Here is a 27240-nt window from a genome sequence, read left to right as displayed (position 1 = left end):
AGAGAAATTCTGTTCTAGGTACAAACTGAACTTACCACCCTAATTCGTACTTCTGTTAATAAAATGAGGACCAGGTAAAAACATGTGAATGGTTTAGTACCAAGCTGGAAGCACTAATAAGAAATAAACAAGCCATATGTTCTTTGGAATAGGTCAACAACATCAGCCTTGTGCTAAATGGTAAAACTAGATTTAAAATGTTTGAAAATCACTTTACTGCTACCAGCAAATTCATATTTATGTGAAAGTTTCAAAGGCTGTCAAGTACGTTCCCAGAATCCAGCTTAACTCCTTAACTTAGTATTTAGAACCCATCCCACCCCTACCGCCTCACGCCCCAGTTACAACCTACTTTTCCAGTCTTACTACTAACTTCCTTCAGGGTCACTCACCATTCCAACATCCCTGCATGTTCCGGAAATACTTCTGCTTGTCTCCACTGCCCACCCCATCCCACTTTTCAGGCTCAAGTCAATGCTACCCACCCCTCAGCCCACAGAGGTTTCTTCTGTGCTTCCACACATAATCAAACCTTACATAGACTTGTATTTTGACCTACATCATAGAACTATTTGTGTATTCTCATCTCTCTCAGGGATGAGTAGTGTCTTAAGGGTAAAGATTGTATGTTTTTACATTTTTCCCTAATACCTCATTTGTTGAATTCAAATAAGAACGATTTCTAGAGATAGAATGATCCTATCACTCTAAAACGTAAAATAATCACCATAAATAAAACATACCTTCACAAGAAGCTCAAACCTCTCCATTTTGCTCACTATAACAACAGCATATGTCTCATTTAGAGATCAGTGGAAAAGATAGGTGGAATTTTATTGTGAAAAGCCATTTGGGAATGCCTGACAGCTGTGCAGGAAAGAGCTCCACAAATCTTTGTGAGAAGACTGTCCCAGAGGAAGAGTGATTCTGTTTGGAATTTTTCTTTGTGTCATTCATTTCAAACACATAGCTGTAGTGTTAACTACTGATATATGGAAAATGCAGTGGCACATTAAAGTTAATTATTCCACACTTAATGAGTGCTTTTCTAACAAAATAATTAGCTTCAAGGAACAAAGAACTCTTCTTTGGCTACAAATCCAGAGGTCACGGAGGTCAGGTCTAAAAGACTGCAAGATTTTTCAAATGCTTACATTACTTTTGTCTGTAGTAAGGTAATGATGGTATGGTAATACAGAACTTGAAGAAATGTACCAACCTGCAAAAGCTATTATGGAATAAATGAGATCCATGTAATAGACTAAAAGAGAGCTAAAGAGAGTTAATATGCTCTTGAAGGGTCTGATCCTAGAAAGTTATCTGAAAAAGAAGAAGATAATTTCATGAAACACTAAGAGCTGTGACTGTCTCCCTGGTAGGTGCTTCCTAAAATTCTCCCTGGGAGAATGTAAAACAATATAATGTATCAGGAGAGGTCAGATCAAAAGAAAGATATACACTCAGTTTATGGCTGCCATTCTCTTACTGCATTTTGTATTTAAGAATAGAATCTTCTGTTTCAGATGAAGGTAACAGTGTTTTTAATGTAGGTCACATAAAATAAACTAAGCGATAGAGAAAATTCAGACAAACCCTTGACATTTTAAACCACATTAAGGAACAGGATTAGACTACCCTCTAGTGGAAGTTGAAGAGAATTCAAAAAACATTTTTCAAACATTTTCCCAGTTTTATGATAAAATGAACATCATAGTAATGTCACAGGATAAGAAAGTAGATCGAATTCAGACGATGCTATTCCATTTCACCTTCATAGACTGTAATTTCAATGTACAGACGATTACACTTTCCATCTCACCACATGTCACTCTGTGGTTTTGCATTCTAAACTATTTTGTAGAACAAGAAAAACTGCATAACATCTGTCAATTTGCAAAGGCTAGAGAAACTCCCACCAGAATGAGAGCATCTTCACGGCAGGGACCAGGTCTTATTCACTGCTCTATCCCCAAAGCCTACACAGAGCACATACCAGATGCTTGATATGTGCTTGGTCCTGCGCTGAGTGTTCTACGCTTGTCTTCTCACCAGCCCTCCAACTACCCTTTACGGCAGGTACTCTCGTTTTTCAGACAGAAAATAAAGCTGCAAAAGTTACAGAATCCGTATGAGGTCTCAGAGTCAGGAAGCCATGAACTGGGATCCAAACGCAGGTGGAGAGTTCACAGCCCTTATTTTCCAGTTTCCAGCACACCTTTATCATTGTTTTCAAATGGTAAGCCTCATTGGTAATTATCTATTACACAGGTTTTTGTAAGCTATCTGCAACACACCCCATTTAAAAAATTGCAAACATGAATGGATTATCCATTTTTTCTTAACAAATTCCGAGGTATCAGGATAATTCAGTGAAAAGCATCATCAAAAGTCCAACTGCTCACATGATTATCAATCCTTCACTCTTTAATAAGGCCAAGACTCACGGGAAAGCAAGGCAAGCTGAAAAGAGATAAGTAATGTGGGAAATGGAGGGCTGACTGGAAATGATATTAGACCTGATAGTGAATAGGCAAAATGTTCAAAGTAAAAAAAGTGAATCTACAGTTACTATTTTCTTCTAAGTTATTTTTAATCTTTTATTATTATTACTTATAACATTACAGCAAAGTATTTAGATGATGAGGTATTTTGAGGCTACCAAAAAAATAAAAATAATTTCATAGTATGTAACATTTAAAACCCTATGTGCTTCTAAGATCAAGGATTAATGCATAAATTCATTAAAAGAAATTCATAAAATAAATTAATGATATAAATATGTTTATCAATCTAATCCACCCCAATTTGGCGTGAAAATGTATTCCACAATGATTCCAAGAAGATTTAGTCACTTATCTGAAAGACTCACAATTTTAAAATACTTCTCCATAAGCTTTCTCAGGCCAACAAATCCCAAGTCTCTAGAACTCCAGTTTGACTTTGTTTTCTACAGTTAAATTACTAAGTGTAAGTATCAGGCAAGTAACTGTCGATGGAGTAAACCCTAAAGGTAGCATATATTTCAAACACTAATTCAAATTGGCAATACATAAAAAAAAAAAAAAACCCAATCCAAGAGCCTCCCTGGTGGTGCAAGGGGTTAAGATGCAACCCATGAAGCTGTCCGCAGCCTCTGCAGCACAAGTTCAATCCCTGGCCAGGGAGGTACCCACATGGCACAGCAGACCTTTCCTGTCTCGCCTGCTGCTCCGCTCAGCAGTGTATGTTCAGTCAGTTTGCCTGTTCTGTTCCCTGCTCTGTCTCTGGTGAATCCTCTCACCCTCAACACCTCTGGCTTGTACCCCAGTTCTTGTATGCATGAATAAATAAATATTAAAAAAAAAACAATCATTTAGATATCAGAGGTATCTTCTAAGCAAACCAAACTCCCAAAATTGCTCAATATAGGTTAGACACTAACTTGAATTCAAAAAGCCCACCCCATTTAAGAAGTTAAAATGCAGTTTCTAAAGAGGAAAGTATCTATTTTTTTTAAAGATTTATTTATTTTATTTATGCATACAAGAACAGGGGTACAGGCCAGATGCACAGGAGGGTGAGAGAATTCACCAGAGACAGAGTGGGGGAACAGAACAGGCAGATCTAGTGAAATACACTGCTGAGGGGAACAGCGGGCGAGGCAGGAGAGGTCTGCCACGCCATGTGGGTCACCTCCCTGCCCAGGGATCGCGCTCTTGCTGCAGAGGCTGCACAGCTTCACAGCACTGCGCTGCGCTCAACCACCTGCGCCACTGGGGAGGCCTTAAAGAGGAAAGTATCTTAAAAAAAACATGAAACTCAAACAGGATATCAGATTTCTAATTGAGAATGAAAATACTGTATTTTATATTTTAAAAAGACTTAGATAAACTGCATTTCTGTGGCAAAATGCACTGAATCAGAAGAGTGGTATTAAGCAAACAGGTGAAAAGAGAATTTACTCTCAGCAGGAAAAAAGAAGGTAGGTTACTATGGGCAATTAACTCTGCAAAGAAACAGATAACCAATAAAAAGCAGCTAATTCAAAGAGATGCAGAAAGTTAAAACAAAAGAAAAAGAAAATTCCAAATACCTTGGGGGCTATTTCCATCAGTTTGCTATGAAAGGCTAGGGATGGCTCTACCCACAAGAGGGAAAAAATGCAGAGGGTAACCACAGCTATTCTGCATTTTCCCCAAGAGCCAGCAATCTCTTTTTCATGCCCTGGCTTAAGAAATAACAAAACACAGGCACCAAGTTGACATTTGTAACAGTCAGAGTTCTAAGAAGACAACCATGAGAGAAACTGACAGCTGCCATGGAAACTGCTTCGCTCCCACTGAGGACGAATCATACAGTCGGGATCCTGGATCCACAGCTTATTAACTATGTGACCCTGAGCAGGTCACAATCTCTCTAAATCTTACTTTCCTCCTTTGTAAAGTGGATAATAAAAGCTACTTTTATATGCTTCTTGTGAGGACAAAAGACAATGTTATAAAGCACCTAATAATCTTTGACATAGTGTAGGTGCTATAAATGTTAGCTACTGTTACAAGCAACAGCATTCTAAATACCTTTTGGGTTTATGTTATTCACACACAAAAAAGTGATTCCTAGGGCAAGCTAGGGATAATTAGGCAGCCTCAAGGACAATGCAGAGACTTCAGGAGAGTCAAGGAAGGCTCCAGAGATAATGGCAACAACGTCCAATCAAAAACCCCAGGACTTAGGACATTAGGGACTTACTTTTTGACCTTAGGGTCAACAGGACATTCCGGATGGAGGATAAGGAAGAAAACAGATAAGGGCTGCAACACAGAGACTTAGTTCTGGGCACAGAGACATTTAGGCAGTGAGGGAGACCACCGAGAACTAAGCAATCACAGAGAGACTGGTGGGGCTTTAGAATAATCAGGGAAAGAAGGTCTATGTTCCCTGAGGCCTGCCTCCACTTGAGCTTCCTTGCCCTTCCCTGGCCTGGTTCCATCAGCCTGGGAGTCCCGCTTTATTTCTGTTCCTTTTCTCCTCAATAAACTTTTTCTTTCTCTAAACAAACCTGCCTCTTCTCGCTTGCTTGCCTGAGAGTCTACAAAGTTCCTGCTGCAGTTTCGTGGGACACCAGCCCGTGGTGGGCTAGTGGCTGGGACTTAGCGTTGCCCCTGCAGCCTGGGATCCGTTCCTGGCTGGGAGACTAGGTCTGAAAACCTGCAATTCGGTATCAAAAGCTTTTTATGACTTGCTGATTATGTGCTTTTTAAGTCAGTTTAGTTTTCCATTTAAAAACATAAAAGTGAAAAAGAAAGAGATGGAAAGAGTATCCCTTACCTTCTTACTAATAGGACTGGTTTGGCTTGTTGCCGAAAAAGTTTATCTCCTGTGTGAACAGACCTTACTTCTTCATCGAGATTTTAAGCTTGGTTAGAAAATAGTAAGCCACATATTATCCTAAGATGTGGAACTGTCAAGCATAAAAGTTTATTTTCTGAATATAAAACCAAGAAATAAAGAGTATCTGCATATAATGCATACCAATGAAAACAATAAAAAATTTACAGACTTCCACAGTGTATATATAAATTTGGCAACACAGGTACCCTCATTTACATGGATTTGTTTGACCTCCTACCACTTTGAAAACCAAAAAAGCATACTTCAAAACATGAAACTTGGGTCTCCCTGGTGGCGCAAGGGTTTAAGCATCAGCACTATGAAGCTATCAGGAACTACTGCAGCACAAGTTCTATCCCCTGCCAGGGAGTTACCCACATGGCGCAGCAGACCTCTCCTGCCTCACCCACAGTGTATTTTAGTCAGTCTGCCTGTTCTGCTCCCCACTCTGTCTCTGGTGAATCCTCTCACCCCACGCACCTCTGGCCTGCACCCCAGTTCTCGTACACATAAATAAATGAATCTATTAAAAAAAAAAAAGAAGAAACACTAAGCAGATTTAATTTTAAAAATAACTACTTCTGGAGTGCATCCCACAGTCATGACAAAGGCACCCCAATCTCTTTTATTTTCTACACTTAAACTTGACACTTCTAAATTTAAACAAAGACCTAATGTTGCAAAAAACCATGAGTCACTTTTAGAATCAGCAAAATCACATTTCCTGATGAAGAAAAACCTCATGGCATATTTAAAAAATCAGCCCTACACTTTAAATGATTTTCTAATCCTCAGTTAATCAGAGTATGACGTTAACTAGAATTCACTTTACTACATTCCCCAAGATCTTATTAAGAATTTAATGTATTCTTAGAAAGTTTTAAAAGTATGCCAAGTCCAAGTTATTTTCACTCCTAAAAGTAATATACAGATACAAACATAAAACTTACTCAGATTTGCTGTCATGGATTCTAAATCTGCTATTAAAGCTGGAAGTTGCTGAAGCTGCTCCTCTAACTCTATCAGGCTCGTCTTCTTTTTCTCCCAGTGTGCTGACAGCATAACCACCTCACTATCCACCAGCTGCAACACAGAAGAGAAGGGTAAAGTAAAACCAGATTTTATGCCCAAAGAAATTATAGCCAGCATGAGAGTCTTTAAAAACACCTCTTCTTCTGAGTTTAAACAACAGAACACTCTCACAGAGACTAAAGTTGTTTTCTTTCTTAGAAAAGAACCAGTGCAGAAAACCTCAAATTACTGCTTGTATCAGTACATCTTTACCAAAGAAGAGAAAGGTCAAAAATGACCTTAGAAATCACTTCTAAGTATAACCTGTTTTTAAGGAAACCATGCATTTGAAAACCCAAATCTAGAAAAAAATAAAACAAAAACTACCATTGACATCAGAAAACAAACAAATATAATTAACTATAATTAACGGGTAATTATTTGGTTTACAAAGTGCATTCTTCCCAATGCACTTATACTACACTATGATACAATTTACATTTCAACAGAAATAGTTATTACATAGTAAGGTGAATTGTGTTTACATATGAAGAAACTGAGGCAACTTGATCAATTTCAGAAAAAGGAAAAAACTATTTAAATGTACAAAGAAGGAATTCAGATACAAAGGGCTTCAAATAGCAGGCTTGTGAGATACTAGCCTAGCCTAAACTACAGGACCTAGCATAAGATTCAGAAGGGGAAGGACAGGTCATCTTCTGAAAACAGCACTAATGGTATACAAGACTTGTGAAAGACACCCACATTCACTGCAGTAAATACTAAGAAAAAAATTCACTATAAATAGAATAAAATGCATATGACTACTATATGTAAATCAGAGTTTTCTATATGTAAATAATAGAGTTGCCTCAGTTTCTTCATATGTAAATACAATTCACCTTACTATGTAGTAAGTATTTCTGTTGAAATGTAAATTGAATCATAGTGTAGTATAAGTGCATTGGGAAGAATGCACTTTGTAAACCAAATAATTACCCATTAATTATATCTGTTTGTTTTCTGATGTTACTGGTAGTTTTCATTTTTTTCTAGATTTGGGTTTTCAGATACATGAACTCTGATTTACATATAGTAGTCATCTGCATTTTAAAAAAAGACAATTTACATATCTCAAGACTAAGATTCTTTAGGAGTCAGAACATGAATTCAACTATTCTTACTGAATCTCACTAAAGAAAGATCTTTAGAGAAATACAAATATGCAATTAAGATACAAAACTATTTGTATGTGGTGCCAGATATTTTTATATTCTAGGAATTCGCAACCCTGAAATAAAAGAACTAAAGTACAATTAGGAGTTTAGAAGGCTGCCTAGTTTCCTCTGTTCACATTTCACACACCTCCCCTTTGTGCAGCTCACACTGAAAGGATAACCTGTCTCACACATAAACCTCAACTGAACTGCAGAGGTGACAGCAAGCCTTATTCAATTTGCATTTCTTGTTAATTTTGTATACTTTGTTAACTTTGTATATTTTATTGGCAAAACCAGCTTGTTAACTGGTTTTATAAAAAATACCTAAGTGCAAAAGAAATACTGAGAAGCACTAATAGATACAGTTGAAACAAATTTAAGGAAAGCTTAAAACAAGGGTCTGCATTCACAAAATTCATTTACAGGGGTTGAGCGCTGGGCTGCGAGGCTGCCGGCAGCCTCTGCAGCGCTGGTTCGTTCCCCCACCGCTGGTTCGTTCCCCCACCGGTGAGGGTCCCACAAAAAAAAAAATTCATTTACAAAAGTCAACAAACTTCTGATGCATATCTACTATCTGCCAGGCACTGTTTTAGGTACTGAAGATACAAATCAAAAATGACCCTGGGCCTCCCCTGGTGACACAGCGGTTGAGCGCTGGGCTGCGAAGCTGCCTGCAGCCTGTTCAGTGTCAGTTCGATCCGCGACCACCGGCGAGGGTCCCACATGGCTTAGCAGACCTCTCCTGCCGCCCGCTGCTCCCCTCAGCAGTGTATTTCATCAGTCTGCCTGTTCTGCTCCCCGCTCTGGCTCTGGTGAATTCTCTCACCCTCCCGCGCTTCTGACTGTACAAAACAGTGCTGTATAAATAAATAAATAAATCTTTAAAAAAAAAAAAAAAAGGAATTGTCTCCAGAAGGCAATTTTTTCCACCTTCAAGTAAACAATGCTTAATAAATCCAGATGTAACATCAAGAAATTAAGCTTAAGTAGCAAGAGAAACTCATAGTACTTCATTCCATTATACACTTCAGTGAACGCTGAAATTAGGAGAATTAAGAAAAAGCAGGGGATACAAACAATTTACAGAATGACTAATAATCGGAACTTTGGTAAAATCAATGTTCAGAGTTTGGAGGAATACATTATTTTATGTGATTTCCAAACAACTTTGGTAAGGAGGTTAAGAGGTTTAATACCAGGTTCGATCCCCGGCTGCCCCCCGGCCACCAGAGGACGGTCCCACATGGCGCGCAGACCTCTCCTGCCGCCCGCTGCTCCCCTCAGCAGTGTACTTCGGTCCTTCTGCCTGCTCTGCTCCCAGCTCTGGCTCTGGTGAATTCTCTCACCCTCCCACGCTTCTGACTGTACCCAATGCATGTATAAACAAACAAACAAATAAATAAATAAATAAATACATAAATAAAAATACATGCCTCTTAAAAAAAAAAAAGAAGCAAATAACTCACTGTAAGTCTAACTTAAAAATTGCCCTTAGAGTCTAACCCCTAAGTCATTATTAACTATTCATTATATATATTGCTAAGGGAGAAAAAAATAGCAAAAAACTTAGAGAAAGTCTAGACAACAAAGTTGCTATTGACCGTAACTGTTTTTTAAGATATTGCTCTGAATTTTAAGAATATATATAGTAAGATCAGCTTTAAAGGAGATGAGTGTAAAACAATTTGTCAACAAAATTGAATTGTCCCTAGGTATATTTGCCCTGGCAGGTTAAAGCTGTTTGGCTAAGGGTCAACAAAGACGCACAAATAAAGTCTGAAAAAATAATCACGTAAGTTTAAAACTATACATTGTATTTTATTTTTTTTAATAAAAATGTATTGGTATTGGTTTATTAATAGTGATAGACACTAATTTTTTTTTCTTCTTCCCACCCCCACCAGGTGTAGTTCCCAGTTTCCTTCCCCAAGGCACCCGTGCACCATCACCTCAGTCCCCTGTGCTGCTCCCTCCCTCCCTCTGATCCCTCTCCCTCCTCCTCCCCTGCAGGAAGTCTCTGATTTACAATTGTCTGTTTTTGCTTTGTTGTGTTTTGCACAGTTATTATTTTTTACACTGATGTGTTATTTGGTTCGCCTTATATTACTGCTATAAGCGAAACCATCCAATATTTTCTTTTTCCTTCTGGCTTATTTCACTGACCATAATTCCTTCTAGTTCCATCCATGTTGCTGCAAATGGCATGAGTTTAAAAACTATACATTTTAAAGATGAAGATTTTAAATATTTATATGTGTCAACAGTACATCAGAGAGCTTTAAAACAAGTTTTCACTTTTAAATATAATACTTTAAGTATTATATTTCTGGAAAGCAACAGAGCTAGAAGTAGGCCTTAGTTGGTTAACCAACTAATCAACTAAGATAAAATTTGAGCTAAAACAGCTTGAATTTAGTAACAAATCCTACAGGAAATTCTTTCTCTTATAAATTTTATTATGAAATACTTCTAACAATCAAAAGAATAATTTTTATTAAAACTTCCCTATGGTCTAGTCTTCACTGAACATAACAAGATTTATCCATGTTGATACATGTAGCTGTTGTTGCTCAGTAATTTTCACTATGGTAACCTATTTGATTTTATGAATACTCTGTAGATGAACTGTCTAAAGTTTCAACAATACCTCCCCAAAACAAATCAGTAACCTACATCTGCAAGTTTCACAAATGAATTTCAGATGTGTCCAAAGCATCATTTCTATAACCTGGCTACTGTACATAATGCTATAATGAACATAAAAGTGCATATATCCCCTCAAATCAGGTAGATACCTAGGAGTGGAATTGCGGAATCAAATATCTATTTTTAGTATTTTGAGAAACCTCCATACTATTTTCTATTGGGGCTGGACCAGTTTACATTCCCACCCACAGTATAAAAGTGTTCCTTCATCTCCACATTCTTGCCAACACTGTTACATATTAGTCACTCAGACACATGTGAGATTCTATTTCATTATGGTTTTGATTTGCATTTCCCTGGTAAGTGATGATGAACAATTTTTTCCTGTTCCTACTGGCTATCTGAATGTCTTCTTTGGAAAAGTGTTTTTGTTCCTATTTTGACTGGGTTATTTCCTTTCTTTTTGTTGAATTTTAGGAGTTCTTGTAAATCTTGGCTATTGTCCAAGAGATTGATCTCCTCTCCCAGAGTGGCTCAACAGGGCTTAAGGTAACTCGACTTCCCCCAGTCAGGTGTGGTACATATACACTCAGCTATAAAAAAGATAAACTCTTGCCATTTATGACAGAATGGCTGGAACAGAAGAGGATAACCCTAAGTGAAGTAAGTCAGAAGAAGAAAGACAAATACTGGGTGGTGTGACTTATATGTGGAATACAGAGAAACAAAACAAAGGATCAGGCAAAGCTGAACCAATAAAAATGTCCTAGAGGTCTGACTATAGGATTGAGGATACCAGTTGGGGTGGGGGTGGGGGCGCAGGAAGAGATAAGGAGAGACGGGGTAGGGGTGGCACAATGGATTATGGTGAAGGACGCTGGGTGCCTTGGTGGTGGGTGTGGTGTGGTGACAAACATCTCAAGTGGTGTGATCCTATGGCTCTGATCACACAGTGTTGGAAAACAATGTTACCTCAAAAAAAAAAAAAAAAAGTTTGGTAATCAGAAAACTGTTTTAAAGCAGTTCAATCCGAATTGACTGCTATCTCTCTACAGGTGTGGAACCTTTTCTCTTGATCAATAACAAGATTTATCTACCACATTTTATTAGCATTTTCTAAGAACTTCTGGCTTTGTTTAGCTAAGATAGTATATTTTATATTTTAGTTCATTTACTTCTCTTACCCTTTATTACCTCATTCATTCTTCCTTAGAACTTTGTTCTATTTTCTTTCCACACCTATAAGTTAGATTAGCTCATTGACTTGTCCTTATTTTATCTTTGTAAATCCTCTATTTACAAAATCTATTTGATTTTAGCAAATTCTAGTTTATGTGTAGTATTATTATCATTCAGTTCTACTTTAAATTCAGTATTTTTCCTTCTTTCTTATTCGTAACTTCTAAACATATAGAATTTTCAAAATTGCCTTCCTGTGTTGACTTTCAGCTTCATTTGCAACAGGATCAGAGAATGTTCTGTATGACCTCATTTATATGAAACATGTTGAGAACTGCTTTCTGATTTTTATTTGTTCCAGAACGGCTTTAAAGAATTTATGTTCTATATCTGCTGGGGTAGAATTCCATTTGTCCATCTGGTCCAGTTTGTTCATCACAGTAATGAAATCTTTTATATACATACTTATGTTTTTTCTCCTATCAATTAAGAACAATGTATTAAAATTTCCCCACTTAGGTGGGGAGGGGAGCGGAGGGATTGGGGTCAAAATAAGGGGGTTGCAATTGTATGGGGAATATAAAAATAAAATTTATATTAAAAAATAAAGCATTACGCAGAAAAAAATTAAAAATAAATAAAATTCCCCCACTTTAATTATGAATTTACCTACTTTATCCTTGTAATTCTATTTATCCTTATATACTTACATTAGGAACACACAAGTTTAGACTTTTCCACCTTAGGGAACTGAATCTGAACATTCTAGAGTGGTGCTCTTTTTCCTGATACTGCTTTCTTTCCTTTAAGTCTACTTGATTGATACTAATATATCAGCTTTCTTTGTAAAATGCTTGTATCTTTTTCGATCTTGTATATTCAATCTTTCCGGGTCTTTAATGTACCAGATGTGCCTCTTGAAAAACATGTCTTTCAATGTATGTCTTTTGAATAGGCAAGACTAGTCCATTAACAATTATTGTGAGTGCTGATAGTTAGATTTTTACCACCTTTTCTGTTATTTCTGTTATTTTCCTGCTGGTTACCTTTTGGACTGATTGAATTAATTCTCATGATTCTAGTTTCTTCTACCACAATGGTTTGAAAGAGACACTATTTCTATTCTTTAATGATCACCCTTGAAATTCTGCCCTCCATAGTTAAATTTAAATCTGAGGTTAATCAATACCTATAACTTCTCCATAATAGTACAGGGCATTAGACTATTCGAACTCTGATAACCTGCTTCCCAACTTACATGCTACTGTTATCCAGCATTTTTGTTATATTATTTTTAATCCCACAAATTCAATAACTGATCTATATTTTTGCTGTTTAGATACAGCCATGGTTTGCCCTTTCCTTTGGTCATTAAACTTTCCTATATCTCAGATCTATCTTCCAAAATCCATTTTCTTTTAAGCATGAAATGAAATCTTTAGAAGTTCCTTCATTGAGTCACTGTTAACAGAAAACTCGACTTTTATACGAAAATACCCTACATTGCCCTCATTATTGACAACAGTTTGAGATGTCTGATTAGGTGATTTATCTTTTCTTTTTGGCTGCTTTGAGATCTTCTAGTGTTCTGTAGTTTCAAGACAAGGTGTTCAGGTGTCATTATTTATCTTGTTTGCTTATTTTCTTCATTTCTTGAAAATTCTTAGTCATTTATCGTTTGTCCTTCCCTCATGCCCTCTTTCTAGAATGTTTACTGGATATATTAAGCTGACTCATATGAAACTATAACTTTAGAGATCAAAATTGGCCCAATATTTATAACTCTACTTGGTTTGACCTAAAAATTCTATTCTTTCTTAATGTCTCTTTTGTATTTTTTTTCGTAGATAGCCTTTCTGAGTAATTAAATTTCTTTTCTACTTCACTATATCCTTTCTTCAGCTGTATATAATTGCTGTTATACACATCTTTTGGGTTATTAATCTCAATAACCTTTAAAGTCATGTTTGATAGAGTCTTATTCCTTACTCATTTTTAATCTGTCATTTCTTTAATGACTTTGCATATACGTCTGTAATAGTCTATGTCCAATAACACAATATCTAAATTCCTTTGTAGAGCTAAATCTTCATATTTGTACTGGTGACTCAAACTTTTGATAATGTATTTTTTTGTGGATTCACAACTTTTTGGAAAGGGGTGCTGGGAAATCAATCTGTGAGAATATCCAGGGTCCTACTTTACATCCAAGCAGAATTTATGTTTGTTCCTGTTGGCAGTCAAAAACCAATTACTTGTGACCCTCTCATTCCTTACTTTAGCAGGTCCCTGATCACGTAGAAGTATAAATTAGAGGTCCACATCATGTGAGCCAAGACCAGGTTACAATTCAAAAAGGAGATAATATTTATTCCAAGTTTTTATAAAGACAGACATATTTCCTTGTTGCCTCCTTTTGCCAACAAGTAGCTTTCCTTCTCTTGTTTTTCCTTTTTCCCACTTAATCTATCACCGAGGGATGTGACCACTTTTAAGATTCAAGATTTTTATGTGGGCGTTTCACATGTAGTACTCCGCAAGGTAGCCAATCCCCATAAATCTCCAAAGGTTCTGATTTTGAATTTGTTCCATGTTCTTTTTAACCACTCTAATTTCAGTTCCCTATTTACTTTTTGGTCCTTTGGAAATTCCCTAAATTTTTGTAAACTTAATGCATTAAAAAAATTAAAAAAAAATTCTATCTAGCATTTAAATGCTTTTCTAACTATAGTTTTTTGTTAACATTATCTAACCTACCCTACTACCAGAAACCTATGAGAAATTTCTATGAGAATCACTAATAACTAAATTGTAACAGATGTATTACAGTGTTCAACACAAATGTTGCAGCTTCACTAATTTAAGTAAATGGTAAAGAAAGTCAGTCTAAATTAAAAAGTAGAATCACGGAAGAACTTTTAGAAAGGAAATTTGATGAATATCAAAATTTGATGAATTTACAAGGAAGCTAAGTAAATGTATCAAATAATCCATTACACACACTACACATAGGGCTAGAAAACAGTTTTTCTAAGTGAATAGAGATGACATTGAAATTTTTATATTTGTTAAGCAAATTAGTGATTTTAGGTAGACTGAACAAAGTCAAGCTTTTGCCCAAATGACAATGAATGAGAAAGAAGCTATGTATAATAATTTATATATACTACAAAGGTGGCAGACTCAAACTCCAAGTATTATACCTATATGAGTCAAGTATTTACTTGTGACTTGAATACAAAAGTTGTATAACACTCTAAGTCTAACTAAACTTACTTGACTGAGAAATTATGAAAAAATGATTTAAGGCACTTCATAGTCAACTATCAAATTCAATTTCAGATATCCTGTAAAACACTGTAATATAATTACAAATCTAATTTCTTAAAAACTAGCACTAAAGATTACAAAAGGGTATTTTCTTCTTAAGTATAAGATTAGCCAATTTCTTACCTCTCCAGCACTTGCACATTCCTTGGATCTTCTGTGAAGTGCAGCCCAGGTATCTTCATATCTAAGAAAAACAAAAAAATAATTCTAAATGCAAAACACATTTTAAAAAAATACTATCTAAAGATGAAACTGGAACATCCTATACTGCCAGAATGGAAAACTTAAAAAAAAAAATTTCAAGGACACAGAATTTAATTTGAAGTGTCAGTAAACACAGTCATTGTTTCAGGTACAAATTTTAATGGATGCTAAAATGAGTGGATAAGAGTATGAAAAGGACACGTATATTGTCTTAAAGTCTTTCCTCAAGATACTCATTAAGTAAAAAGAGAATAAGAGTATTACCAGTGGAGAAACCAGGCAGATACCTCCTTATGCAAATGATCACTATGAAAATATCAATGGCAGGCCTCCCCTGGTGGCAGTTGAGCGCTGGGCTGCTGATTCGATCCCTGGCCACCGGGGAGGGTCCCACATGGTGTGACAGACCTCTCCTGGCCCCCGCTGCTCCCCTCAGCAGCTTATTTCTTGGTCAGTCTGTCTTTTCTGTTCCCCACTCTGGCTCTGGTGAATTCTCTCACCCTCCTGCACTTCTGACTGTACCCAGTGCTTGTATAAATAAATTAATTAAAAGAAAAAAGAAAACATCAATGGCAATAAGACACAACAACAACATGTGCTTGGGCAGGGCACAACATTGCTGTCCTGGTATTTTTGCCAAAAAGGAATTACTTGTATTCAATCATTAGAAAATAAACCCAAATTGAGGGACATTTTGCAAAATAACTAGCGAGTATGGTTCAAAAGTCTCAAGGACATGAAAAAAAAAAAGAAAGACTTCCCCAGATTGAAAGAGTTGAAAAAGATGACTAAATGCAACATGTGTCCCTGGATTGGATCCTGGGCCAGAGAAAAGGACATCAGTGGGACAGCTACCTCGTTCCTCTCTCTTTCAAACCTTGGCAAACACTAATCTTATTTTCTGTCTCTTTGGTTCTGTCCCATTCTACACATTTCACACAAGGGAATCACATACTATGTGGCTCTTTGGGTTGGCTCCTGTCACTTAATTTTTTTTATATTTCATCTATGTTGTAGCATGTATCAGTACTTCATTCCTTTTTATGGCTGAATAATATTCTACTGTATGGACTGACCACATTTATTATTATTATTATTATTATTATTAGTTCATAAATACTTGTATTGCTTCTACTTTTTCTTTTTGACAGTTAAGACTAATACTGATTTATGAATAATGCTGCTATGCACATTTGTGTGTAAGTTTTCATGTGGATGTAAATTTTCAGTTCTCTTGGTGTGAAACTGCCAGGTCACATGGTAATTCTGTTTAAAATTTAGAAACTACCAAACTGTTTTCCACTGTAGCTGTACCATTTTACTTTTCTACAAGCACATGGCTTCTAATTTCTGTCTCTTGTCAGCCACTTGTTAGTGGCTGTCTTTTTGATTATAGCCATGCTAGTCGGTGTGAAATGAAATCTCAAAGTGGTTTGGATTTGCATTTCCCTTGATGATTAATAATGTTGAGCATATTTTCATGTGCTTATCGGGCATTTATAAAGCTTTAGAGAAATGCCTCTTCAAATCCTCTGTTTATTTCTTCACTGGGTTGTCTTCCTGTTGTTGAGTAATAAAAATCCTTCACATACTCTAGATACAAGTCCTTAATCAGATGTATGATTTGCAAATATTTTCTCCCATTCTGTGGATTGTTGTTTGACTTTATTTGTGGTCATCTTTGAAATGCATAATTTTTAAGACCAATTTATCCATTTTTTGTTACTTATTCCTTCTGGTGTCATGTCTAAGAAAATATATAATTTAACATAATATGCATATAAGTAGGGATGGATTGAAGTAGAAATGGTATAAAGTTAACAAAGTAAGACACTTACTGAGGACTCCAATTCAGAATCAATTTCCTTATAATAAAGAAATCATAAACCTAGTGAATACACATAATGAAGTGTGAAACAATAAGTAAGAAAGTGATTAATCTGCCCAAATTCTGAATGTCTTTTGCATTAATCAGTAAAAAGTAAAAAAGCCCCTCAGGGAAGTAAATAATTTCCTATCACTATGTTAAGGCAAAATTCAGTTTTAAAGGCTCTATTTATAAAATTATAAAATATTTTTAGACAATAAAATAGTCCAAAGCATAAATTTCTTAATGAAAACACTCACCTGCTAAGTAATTCTAACCCAGCAGAGTACTTTGGCAAATATGGAACAGTCCTGCTAAAAGAAATACGCATTTTATTAAAATTACTTTTGACTTGGGACAACTTAAGAAAATTATATACAGGAATTCTGAATTCAAGAATTGTCAATTGTAATGTGAAATAATCTAAAATCACTAAACAATAACAATTTACATTTCTCCTTGGTCTTTTGGCTAAGATCAATTGCAGTATAATAACAATTTATCTAAATTACATTTGCTACCTTTAGCAAAACATCTTGTTCTATTTCAAAGTTAACATACTAGAATGTGCTATAAACCATCACTCTGCCCTGTAGGTAGTGCCAGATGTTAAGAATTTTTTTTTAAAGTTCTTCATCTCTAGGTTGAAAGTAAAATTTGGTCATATACTTTAGTAAAAAAATAAAAAACATTATACAACTATCATGGGTATCCTCACATATAAAACAGGTAACACAACTAAAGAGGCTCATTTGCCAAGTACTATTTCATTATTAATTTGCTTCTCAGTAATAAAGGATTTTTATTTGTTCTTAACATTCAAATAAAAATGCCACTGATTGTCACACAGTAAAACAATTATTCCCCCCAACTTTTCAAACACTTTATAATTTTATCAGAAAATTTTCCAATCACAAAATTTAGAATCAGTATTATTTTATAGTCAAATTCGTGCAACATACTAAAGTAATATTATTACTATGACAACTAAAAGTCATAAAAAATGAAATCATCACAAGCTTACCTGGGTTTACTTTTTACTTTAGCCTCTCTTGACTTGTCACTTAAAGTCTTCAGCCTATAATTCAACAAGAATATATTTTTACAGATTAAAAGATATTTTTCAAATATAAATTTCACAGAGGTCAGTGTAACACTATTTATAATAGCCAGGGTTTGGAAGATGTATTATAGCCATACCAAGGAATACTATTCAGCCGTAAGGAAAGAGGAAGTGTAGCTATTTACAGCAAAATGGTGGGAACTTGAGGGAATTATGTGTACTAAAGCAAGTCAGAAAGACAATGACAGGGCCTCCCTGGTGGTGCAGCGGTGGAGCGATGGGTTGCTAAGCTGCCCTCAGCCTCTGCAGCGCCGGTTCGATCCCCGGCCCCCGGGTAAGGGTCCCACATGGCGCGCAGACCTCTCCTGCCGTCCGCTGCTCCCCTCAGCAGTGTATTTCGTCAGTCTGCCTGTTCTGTTTCCCGCTCTGGTGAATTCTCTCACCCTCCTGCGCTTCTGACTGTACCCCAGTGCTTGTATAAATAAATAAATCTTTTAAAAAAAAAAAAGCAAGGTAGAGTCGTTTAAAAAAAAAGACAATGACAAATACTGAACATTTATACAGTAGATGACTGGACAAATAAAACACAAAAACTAGTGGGCGTTAATAAACACTATGAGGATTCTGCAGTTAAGAAGGAGGGAGAAAGGAACAGGGGATATCAGGGATAATGGTGGGGAAAATAAATAGTCAGATAAGCTAAACTCTTAGCAAGAAATAAGTATCTCGACAGACAACAGATATTTGAGTGTTAACTACATGTCAGCAATCACAAAGGAAAAGTTGTAGCAAATATCTGTATTTTTTCTTGCCCAAACCCCTAAAATTACTGAAGTATAGAAACTTCATTTACTTGGCATCCTTAGAAAAAGAAGTGGTCCACACAGGTGAAGAAGGTTGGTAACAGAGAGTCTAAGGAGCACCATTTAATAAGGAAATATTATTCCAGGCTCTCAAATCTCCTTAAGTGTCAACAGTTTTACCTGTTGATGAACAATTTTCTAAAATGTAGTAAAATGATTTCATTGAAGAGTCAGCATATTCTATTTAAGATTTTCTAATAACTATAGTTCAATATTGTAGTTACCACAGGTGCACTTTGTGGCAAAACAGTACCGTCCTCAGATGTTGCTATAATAGGAATACCTCTTTACTTACCAACTTGAAACAACCTATAGTGGTTTTTGAGTCTGTTTGGGACCCTGTGTCTTTTTTCTCTAAATTTCAAACTTTCATCCCTACCTCTACTACTGGTCATCTGGTTATTAGCTGTCACTTCTGTTCGCTACTTAAGTTTATCCTCCCCCTTTCCTATTTACTTTTTTAAAGTTTTCATTGCAAAAGAGATGAATGGGCTAGAAATAAAGTAAAACAAATCAGATTCCCTGACATATAAAATATGCCCAAAGACTCTGAGCCATTTATTGTAGACCCTGCCATATAACTGAAGTTTCCAAAAAGCAAGGACCAAATTATGAGACCATTTCATACACAATAAGATATATAATGAAATACGTTCTTACTTTGATAATTAAATATTCCTTTCTAAATAGTCTGAGCACAGGCCACAATGCCACTGCTAGGCCCTACACAGTCCTTGTAAATAGAGAAACAGGCGGCCCTTTCTCAAGACACTTGACTGTGCCAGAGACTGCCCTATAATTCAAGCTGTCACTCACGAGTGCCACAATTCTGAGTGGTGCAATGTACAACCTGCTCTATACATGCAAGCCCTGACACAGAAGTCCTTTTTTGTTAATAATGCCTGCCTAAGCACCAGCATGGAATTTCTGATGAATTTACTTTTTAAAACAAGGTGGAATGTCCATTTCATGCAGATGTTTACAGTACTCTACGTTCTTTTTCAAAAGCTAAAATATTGATAAGGCTAATTTCTTCACAATGTTGAAAACATTCAGCAATCTCTTTAATACAAAGCTAATTTATAAATATTTCTCCAAATGAGTCTAGGGAACTAAAGTTCAATCTTTCTTAAAGAACATAAATTTTTAAGCTGATCTCGGAAATTGGTAAATCAGGTTTAAACTAAGATTAAGCAATAGATAATAGGGCCTCCCCTGGTGGCGTAGCGGTTGAGCGCTGGGCTGCGAGGCTGCCCGCAGCCTCTGCAGCACAGGTTTGTTCCCCGGCCACTGGGGAGGGTCCCACAAAAAAAAAAAAAAGAAATTAAAAGGAATAGATAGTACATAGTATTATAATAGTTAGGCTCAACCATTCACACTCCCAAATTTAAGAAAGGCATTTGGTTATGACAACTCAGGTAGAATTATTCCAGGATAGTCATACACAGCAGTGCATTACTATCAACATGATTTTAGTATTATTTTTGGTGATTTGGGACAATTCCAATGTCCCCTTCCCCCCAATAAGAAAAGATTAGTTAGGAATAAAAGAGAAAATACAAAACATTAAGAGAAGGGTCAAAAAGATCTTCCCCTATGTGGCTCCTTAACCTCCTTAACCATCTGCTTTAAATATTGGTCTTTGATCAAATGTAATACGTGGAACTTATTTTATCTGGATTTAAACAAATGAACTGTAAAAAGACATTTCTAAAAATCAGGAAATGGTTATGGACTGGGTAACTGCAGAGATCAAAGAATGAGTGTCGATTTTGTTAGGTGGGGCACTGGCACCGCGTTTATGGACTGTCTCTGTGCTTTAGAAGATGCAGACTGGTGATAATGGGCAGGTCTGAGAGTACAAATCCCCTGACAAAAGGAGACACACAACAAATGTGGCAATAGTTGGCAATTCCTGAATCTAAGTAATGGATATGTGGGGTATACTGTATTATTTTATTTCTGTGTATGTTTGAAACTTGGTAAAAATATTTTAGCAAAAAGCCTTTCATTTTTCTTATAACTTCTCATGAAAAGTATCAATGTGCCAAACTTCAGAACAGAAATTAAATTGTAGAAGGAAACAAAGTAGCTAAGAGGAAACAGTCAAAAAACAGTAAGTAGCAATAGGTTACAATGACAATTATTCTTACAATTGAAAAAATAAAAGGTCAGATATGTTTAAAAAGTAACAAAAAGGCCCAGAAAGGTCCTTCCTGAAATAAATTCTCAAAAACCAAAATTCAGCTGAAAGTAGCTCTCCACTTTTACTTTGATCCTGTGCTGAAAATAACCAACTAAAGTCCACTTAGTGCCCCACAGTGCATGGCACACTGAGAAGGAAATACTGTGTAGTGTCACACCTGCTTTCCTCAGACATACACCAGTAGTTTGACACTCGGCCATGACCTGCCACAATAATTAAATGAAATTCCACTGTGACTTTGGCAGCACTGTTAACTGCAAAGCTAGTTCAAATGAAAGGTATAAAAACTGTCCCCATCAAGAAGGGTGAAAAACTAAATTCAGTACATTATTGGGCTAAAGTGAAATAGAGGCTCCCCGATGCAGCAGGTCCTATACAAGGTTTGCCCATAACTTCTAAAATACCACAGACCCCCAGGAAGACGTAAGTGCTGCCATTTATCAATAGACTTAAGTGAGCCACCGGACAATTATTTCCTACTAAACACAACTACGTGTGCTTTTGAGTTCAAAGCACTAAACCTCAAATTCATCATGACGCTTTAATAATTTATTTTCAGATTGCTCCTAAGACTTTATAATAGGATCTTTGTTTCTTCAAGCTTTGTAGAAAAATACTAAAATGGCAGGATCTTACGAAGATAAAGATGACCAGCAAAACTACTTATACAAAAGTTTAAAAAGAAGTAAATAAAATAATGGATGGGGCATTACAAAGAATGAACAAAACAGTGCTTTCTCTAGCAGATTCGACATCATGGGGTGACCTTGATGGCTTCTATTTATTTGTACCTCAATTTTCTATTCATCCAGACTTATCTATTATGAAAGGTGAGAGTGGCTTTCTTTAAAATACCACAAAATATATTAATTAGCATATTTTGTCATTAAGGATCTTTTTTTAAAAAGATTTATTCATTTATGTATACAAGAGCTGGGTGCAGGCCAGAGACGCAGAGGGTTGAGGGGACTCACCAGAGTCAGAGTGGGGAGCAGAACAGGCAGATCAACTGAAATACACTGCTGAGGGGCGCAGCGGGCGAAATAGGAGAGGTCTGCTGCACCATGTGGGTCACCTCCCTGGTCTGGCCAGGGATCAAACCTGCACTGCCAGTGGCTGCAGATAGCTTCATAGTGCTGCATCTTAACCCCTTACGCCACCAGGGAGGCCCAAGGATCAATTCTTTTAACTACAATTGTTAATCACACTTAGAAACCCATAAGACTTTTAAATTTTGAAAACTGAGCAATTCACAAAAAAAGCTTCACAGACACAGGAAAGAGAGACTAATTAACCCTAAACACACTATTTCCCTCTGACAGCTCTCCTGAGTGTTTCTTAAATTTCCAACTGCTTCGTGGATGTCAAGCTCACAACAAATTCATGGTCGGGCCTCCCTGGTGACGCAAGGGGTTAAAAACGCAACCTATGTAGCTATCCACAGCCACTGCAGCACAAGTTCGATCCCCGGCCAGGGAGCTACCCACATGGCGCAGCAGACTTCTCCTGACACACCTGCTACTCCCCTCAGCAGTGTATTTCAGTCATTATGCCTGTTTGTGCCACACTCTGTCTCTGGTGAATCCTCTCATCCCCCACACCTCTGGCCTGTACCCCAGTTCTGGTATGCATAAATAAATTTTTAAAAAAAATTCATGGTCAACAGCTCCTTCTCTATTGAAACTATTCTTAAATTCTTTTATATTAGTAAATGACATCATTTATCTAAGATCGATACTCCAAAATTAACACCCTCAACTTCTCTAACTTTTTCACTTCCTACATCTCACTGTTTACAAATTTGACCAGCACTGGTCCATCCAGTCCCTCCTTAAAAATTAGTTAGGAATTAAAAAGAAAAAAAAAAAAAAAGGAATGTTACAGAGAGTTGAAAATGAAATTGTGGAAAGGTCAATAAGAGCTTTCCCCCTGTGGCTCTACCAGCACTGCCTTATCTCTCTGCTGATTACAGCCTCCTAAATAATCTTCCCTGTTCCCCATCTCTGCCTCTCAAATAATTCTTCCAGAATCTTCTCAACAAAAACCTTCAAAGAATTCAGTCAACCTAAAAACAAGCCAGGACCACCTGATGTGAAACAGCGATTAGCTCATCCCAATCCCAGTGAACCTGCTTTACTTTTAGCCACCATTTTTTTACCAAGATATTATGCTACAAAAAGCACAGGGACATTATTTGCTGTCTTGTGTGGTCTCTGCTATATCCCTGGCTCCTAGAATAGTGCCTGTCACAGAGTAAGTGCTCAATAAATACATAACAAATGAATTTAGCAATCTTCTACTATCAGCCACTAAAGTTCCTTTCCCGCTCCATCTCCCACAACTGCTTCCTGCTGAAATGCTCTTACTAATCTCCTTACAACCTAGTCTCATTCAAGGCCCAGTTTAGAAGTCACTTCCTGGAGGCCTACAGGTGCAGCTGAATGATCCTCCCTCTGGGCTCACATGCCATACCACTGTGCCTTTAATATGCAGTTTCTTCTGCTTTGCTTTTACATTATCACCAGTGAAGAGCATCCAAAGGAGCAGAACTCATTTTAGCCAACTTTGTAGTCCCAGGATCTAGCCCAATATACAGACATTGCTGGTAAAAACTAGGCAAAATTGAGCATGTTGCCTCTAAAATCATTTCAATAAAATGAAAAAAGCTTCTATGACAAAGGATACTGGGAGTACCCAGCCCACAGTGTGGCACTTAGCAGGAACTCAATAAATACTTACTAAATCAAGTTGATATTGCAATTCTTTTTTCTGTTTACGCAAAAGCGGGGTAATCCTGGAAGTCAACAGTTCAGGGAAAAATCACTGTTTTGCCACACGTAAATTACGTTATTATTAGATTCTTTTCTTTAAGCAAGTCTTTACAGGACAGGAGAGGACCAGCACACTGCACAGGGTGGAGGTCAGGTGCAGAGGAGGCTTTGAGGAGGAACCACCCATTGCGTTGCCTGCAAGCAGTAATAAGTTTTCCATTCCTATCTGCAAGATCCCAGAGTCTAGCTAATAGGAAACACCAGCTGGGGACTGGCAGCTGTAAGCCTTCGGTAAATCCCACCTGCACTTCCAAGAGGGTTTTGCAAACCAAATACTTCCATCCTGAGGCCGTCCATTATAACAGCACAAAAAGGCAGAAGCCAAAGTCCAGAGTTTCCAAGTTTTAGTCAGAGGTCAGGCCAAACCCTAAGGAGCGTATGTTCTGTGTGAACCTGAACCCTCCAAAAAGCTCCAAGAGTTCTAAGTGAGTTAAATAAAGTTAGGACTCACTGAGAAGGGAAGAGGGAGGTGCAGAACTTGCCCTTACCTGATCTTAAGTTGTACGTTTTCTAAGTTTGAAAGAAAGGTTAAAATTCATTGGGTTCACCTATTACCATTCTCATGCTACCAGTGAACCATTCCAGGGCGATAAATCTTTCAACACAGGAATTTACACTCTGAAGCTGCTTTTTAAACTCAAAGGAGAAAAAAGGTCAAGCATGTAAATACACCATCGATGAATGACTCCTAGCACAACCAGAATATTCCTAAGAACACCAAGCCAAATATCAAAAATGCCTGATATATGCTGAGTGCTAAATGGATTTGCCACTTAGTACTCACAACCCAAAAGGAAACAATACAAACGTTTTTGTCTCCTAAAATTCTAGCTACCAGCGTCCTCGCTAGAAATTGAAAACCACATGACTTCGAAGTGCCCGCAGAGAACATTTGCCAAAGGATATCTGATGCTAATGGTGACAAATCTTTTCTAGAGTAATGGAAAAATATAAATGAATTAAGCTCTAAGTAACAGCGATGGCATCGTGCTCACTGTGCGGCCCATCTTTCACAGTAAACCCTGTAAGTACCATCTTTGCCGCCCCTGCACAGTCGTGAAAACTGAGGCAAGAGAATGAGACTAACTTGCAGGAATATGTTGGCCGCCCTGACGCTAGAGTCTGGTTTCCAGTCTGAGGCACATTGGACTCCCCTTGGAGATCTTCAAGACCCCAGCCCCAGGCCAAGCACAGCTGAGGGGTGCCACGCGGGCATCAAGAAGGTTCAAGGTGGGGCCTCCCTGGTGGCACAAGGGGTTAAGACGCAACCCATGAAGCTGTCTGCAGCCACTGCAGCGCGAGTTCGGTACCCGGCCAGGGAGCTACCCACATGGCGCGGCAGACCTCTCCTGTCTCCCCGCTGCTCCCCTCAGCAGTGTACTTTGGTCAATCTGCCTGTCCTGTTCCCCACTCTGATGAATCTTCTCACCCCCACACCTCTGGCCTGCACCCCAGCTCTTGTATGCAAAAATAAATCAATCTTTAAAAAAAGAACTGAAGAAGGTGGTTCAAGGTGCCCAGGCAGCTGGTTCTAAGCAAAGTTCGGCAAGGCTGCCTCGAGCTCTCAACCACCGAGAACCCACCGCATCTGGGCTACCGAGTCTTTGCTCTGACCCAAGACGGCCCCCCGACCCCCGCCCCCCGCCCCCCCAGGCGTTCACTGGGTGAAGGAGGGGCGCCTCGGGTCACCAGCCCGCCCAGCGCCCAGAGGACCCGGGCCGCGAACTTCGGCCAGGGCTGCCGGGGGGCTCAGGTACGGGGTGCAGGGAGGGGTGCGCGGGGCAGGGGGCAGCGCCCCGGCCGCTGGGGTCTCTCCCGGGCGGGCCGCGGGGCGCAGGGCCTCAGTCCCGCGGGGGTGGCAGGAAGATGCGCCCGCCCCTGCTCCCCGGGGGGCGCCGCCAGGAGGGGTCCCCGCCCCCCCCCCGCGCCCCAGCTCCCCGGGGGGTGCCGCCAGGAGGGGTCCCCGCCCCCCCCCCGCGCCCCTGCTCCCCGGGGGGCGCCGCCAGGAGGGGTCCCCGCCTCCCCGCGCCCCTGCTCCCCCGGGGGCCGCCTCCAGGAGGGGTCCCCGCCTCCCCGCGCCCCTGCTTCCCGGGGGGCCGCCGCCAGGAGGGGTCCCCGGCCCCCCGCACCCCTGCTCCCCCGGGGGGCGCCGCCAGGAAGGGTCCCCGCCCCCCCGCGCCCCTGCTCCCCGGGGGGCGCCGCCAGGAGGGGTCCCCGGCCCCCCGCGCCCCTGCTCCCCGGGGGCGCCGCCAGGAGGGGTCCCCGGCCCCCCGCGCCCCTGCTCCCCGGGGGCGCCGCCAGGAGGGGTCCCCGGCCCCCCGCGCCCCTGCTCCCCGGGGGGCGCCGCCAGGAGGGGTCCCCGGCCCCCCCGCGCCCCTGCTCCCCCGGGGGTCCGCCGCCAGGAGGGGTCCCCGGCCCCCCGCGCCCCTGCTTCCCGGGGGTCCGCCGCCAGGAGGAGTCCCCGCCCCCCCGCGCCCCTGCTCCCCCGGGGGGCGCCGCCAGGAGGGGTCCCCGCCCCCCCGCACCCCTGCTCCCCGGGGGGCGCCGCCAGGAGGGGTCCCCGGCCCCCCGCGCCCCTGCTCCCCCGGGGGGCGCCGCCAGGAGGGGTCCCCGCCCCCCCGCGCCCCTGCTCCCCGGGGGGCGCCGCCAGGAGGGGTCCCCGCCTCCCCGGCCGCCCCCCGCCCCCGGGACGCCGGCGGAGCCAGCCCGGCGGGACCGAAGTTACTTCGCGCCGCCCGGCGGCCTCTGGAAAGTTCGTGACTTTGCTCGGCGGGGGGGGCGCGCGGGCCGGCCCCGGGGCGAGGGGAGCGCGGCGGCGGCCCCGGCGCCCCCCCGGCCCCCCCGGGCCCCCCGCGCCCCGGCCCGGCGCCCGGACCCTTCCGCGCGCGCCGCGTACCCACCCGGAGGCGAAATCCTGCTGCACGCTCAGCAGCCGCTCGCGCAGGGTCTCCAGCATCGCCGCCGCCGCCGGCCCCGCTCGGGCCGCGACCGCCGCCCCCGCCCCCGCCCCGCACGGCCCCGGCCCGGCCCGGCCCGGCCCGGCCCGCACCTGTCACCCGCGCGCCCGCGCCGGCCCCGCCCCCGCCGCCCGCGCCGCAGCCGCAGCCGCTTCCGCGTGCCCGCCCCCCACGCGCGCTCCCGCCGGCCCCGCCCCCGGCCGCCGTCGCCCCGCGCCGCAGCCGCTTCCGCGTTCCCGCCCCTCACACGCGCGCCCCCGCCGGCCCCGCCCACGCCGCCCTCGCCTCGCTCCGCGCCGCAGCCGCTTCCGCGTTCCCGCCCCTCACACGCGCGCTCCCTCCGGCCCCGCCCCCGGCCGCTCTCGCCCCGCTCCGCGCCGCAGCCGCTTCCGCGTTCCCGCCCCTCACACGCGCGCTCCCGCCGGCCCCGCCCCCGGCCGCCCTCGCCTCCCGCAGCGCCGCAGCCGCTTCCGCGTGCCCGCCCCTCACACGC

The 27240-nt window shown here is 40.6% G+C and overlaps 1 protein-coding gene across 3 annotated transcripts in view; it reads right to left on the bottom strand.

Annotated features, from left to right (window-relative positions):
* Nucleotides 1–26746, bottom strand: part of DTNBP1 (dystrobrevin binding protein 1) — a gene marked incomplete at its 5' end in the record, with an annotated part of 108793 nt that extends 82047 nt beyond the window's left edge. The window contains 5 exons of one of the 3 annotated variants that reach the window (XM_084229125.1): nt 6321–6453; nt 14880–14940; nt 17088–17138; nt 17852–17905; nt 26691–26746. In XM_084229125.1, coding sequence (XP_084085251.1) covers nt 6321–6453; nt 14880–14940; nt 17088–17138; nt 17852–17905; nt 26691–26746 — 355 coding nt within the window. The remainder of the gene's footprint in view (nt 1–6320; nt 6454–14879; nt 14941–17087; nt 17139–17851; nt 17906–26690) is intronic. The other 2 variants (XM_084229126.1, XM_084229127.1) reach the window with 2 other exon arrangements.
* Between the last annotated feature and the right edge of the window lie 494 nt (nt 26747–27240).

This window comes from Talpa europaea (assembly GCF_964194135.1).
Source record: "Talpa europaea genome assembly, chromosome: 2".
Lineage (NCBI taxonomy): Eukaryota > Metazoa > Chordata > Mammalia > Eulipotyphla > Talpidae > Talpa > Talpa europaea.
Note: the sequence above shows the minus strand (reverse complement) of the source record. Positions and strands in the feature narration are given on the sequence as shown.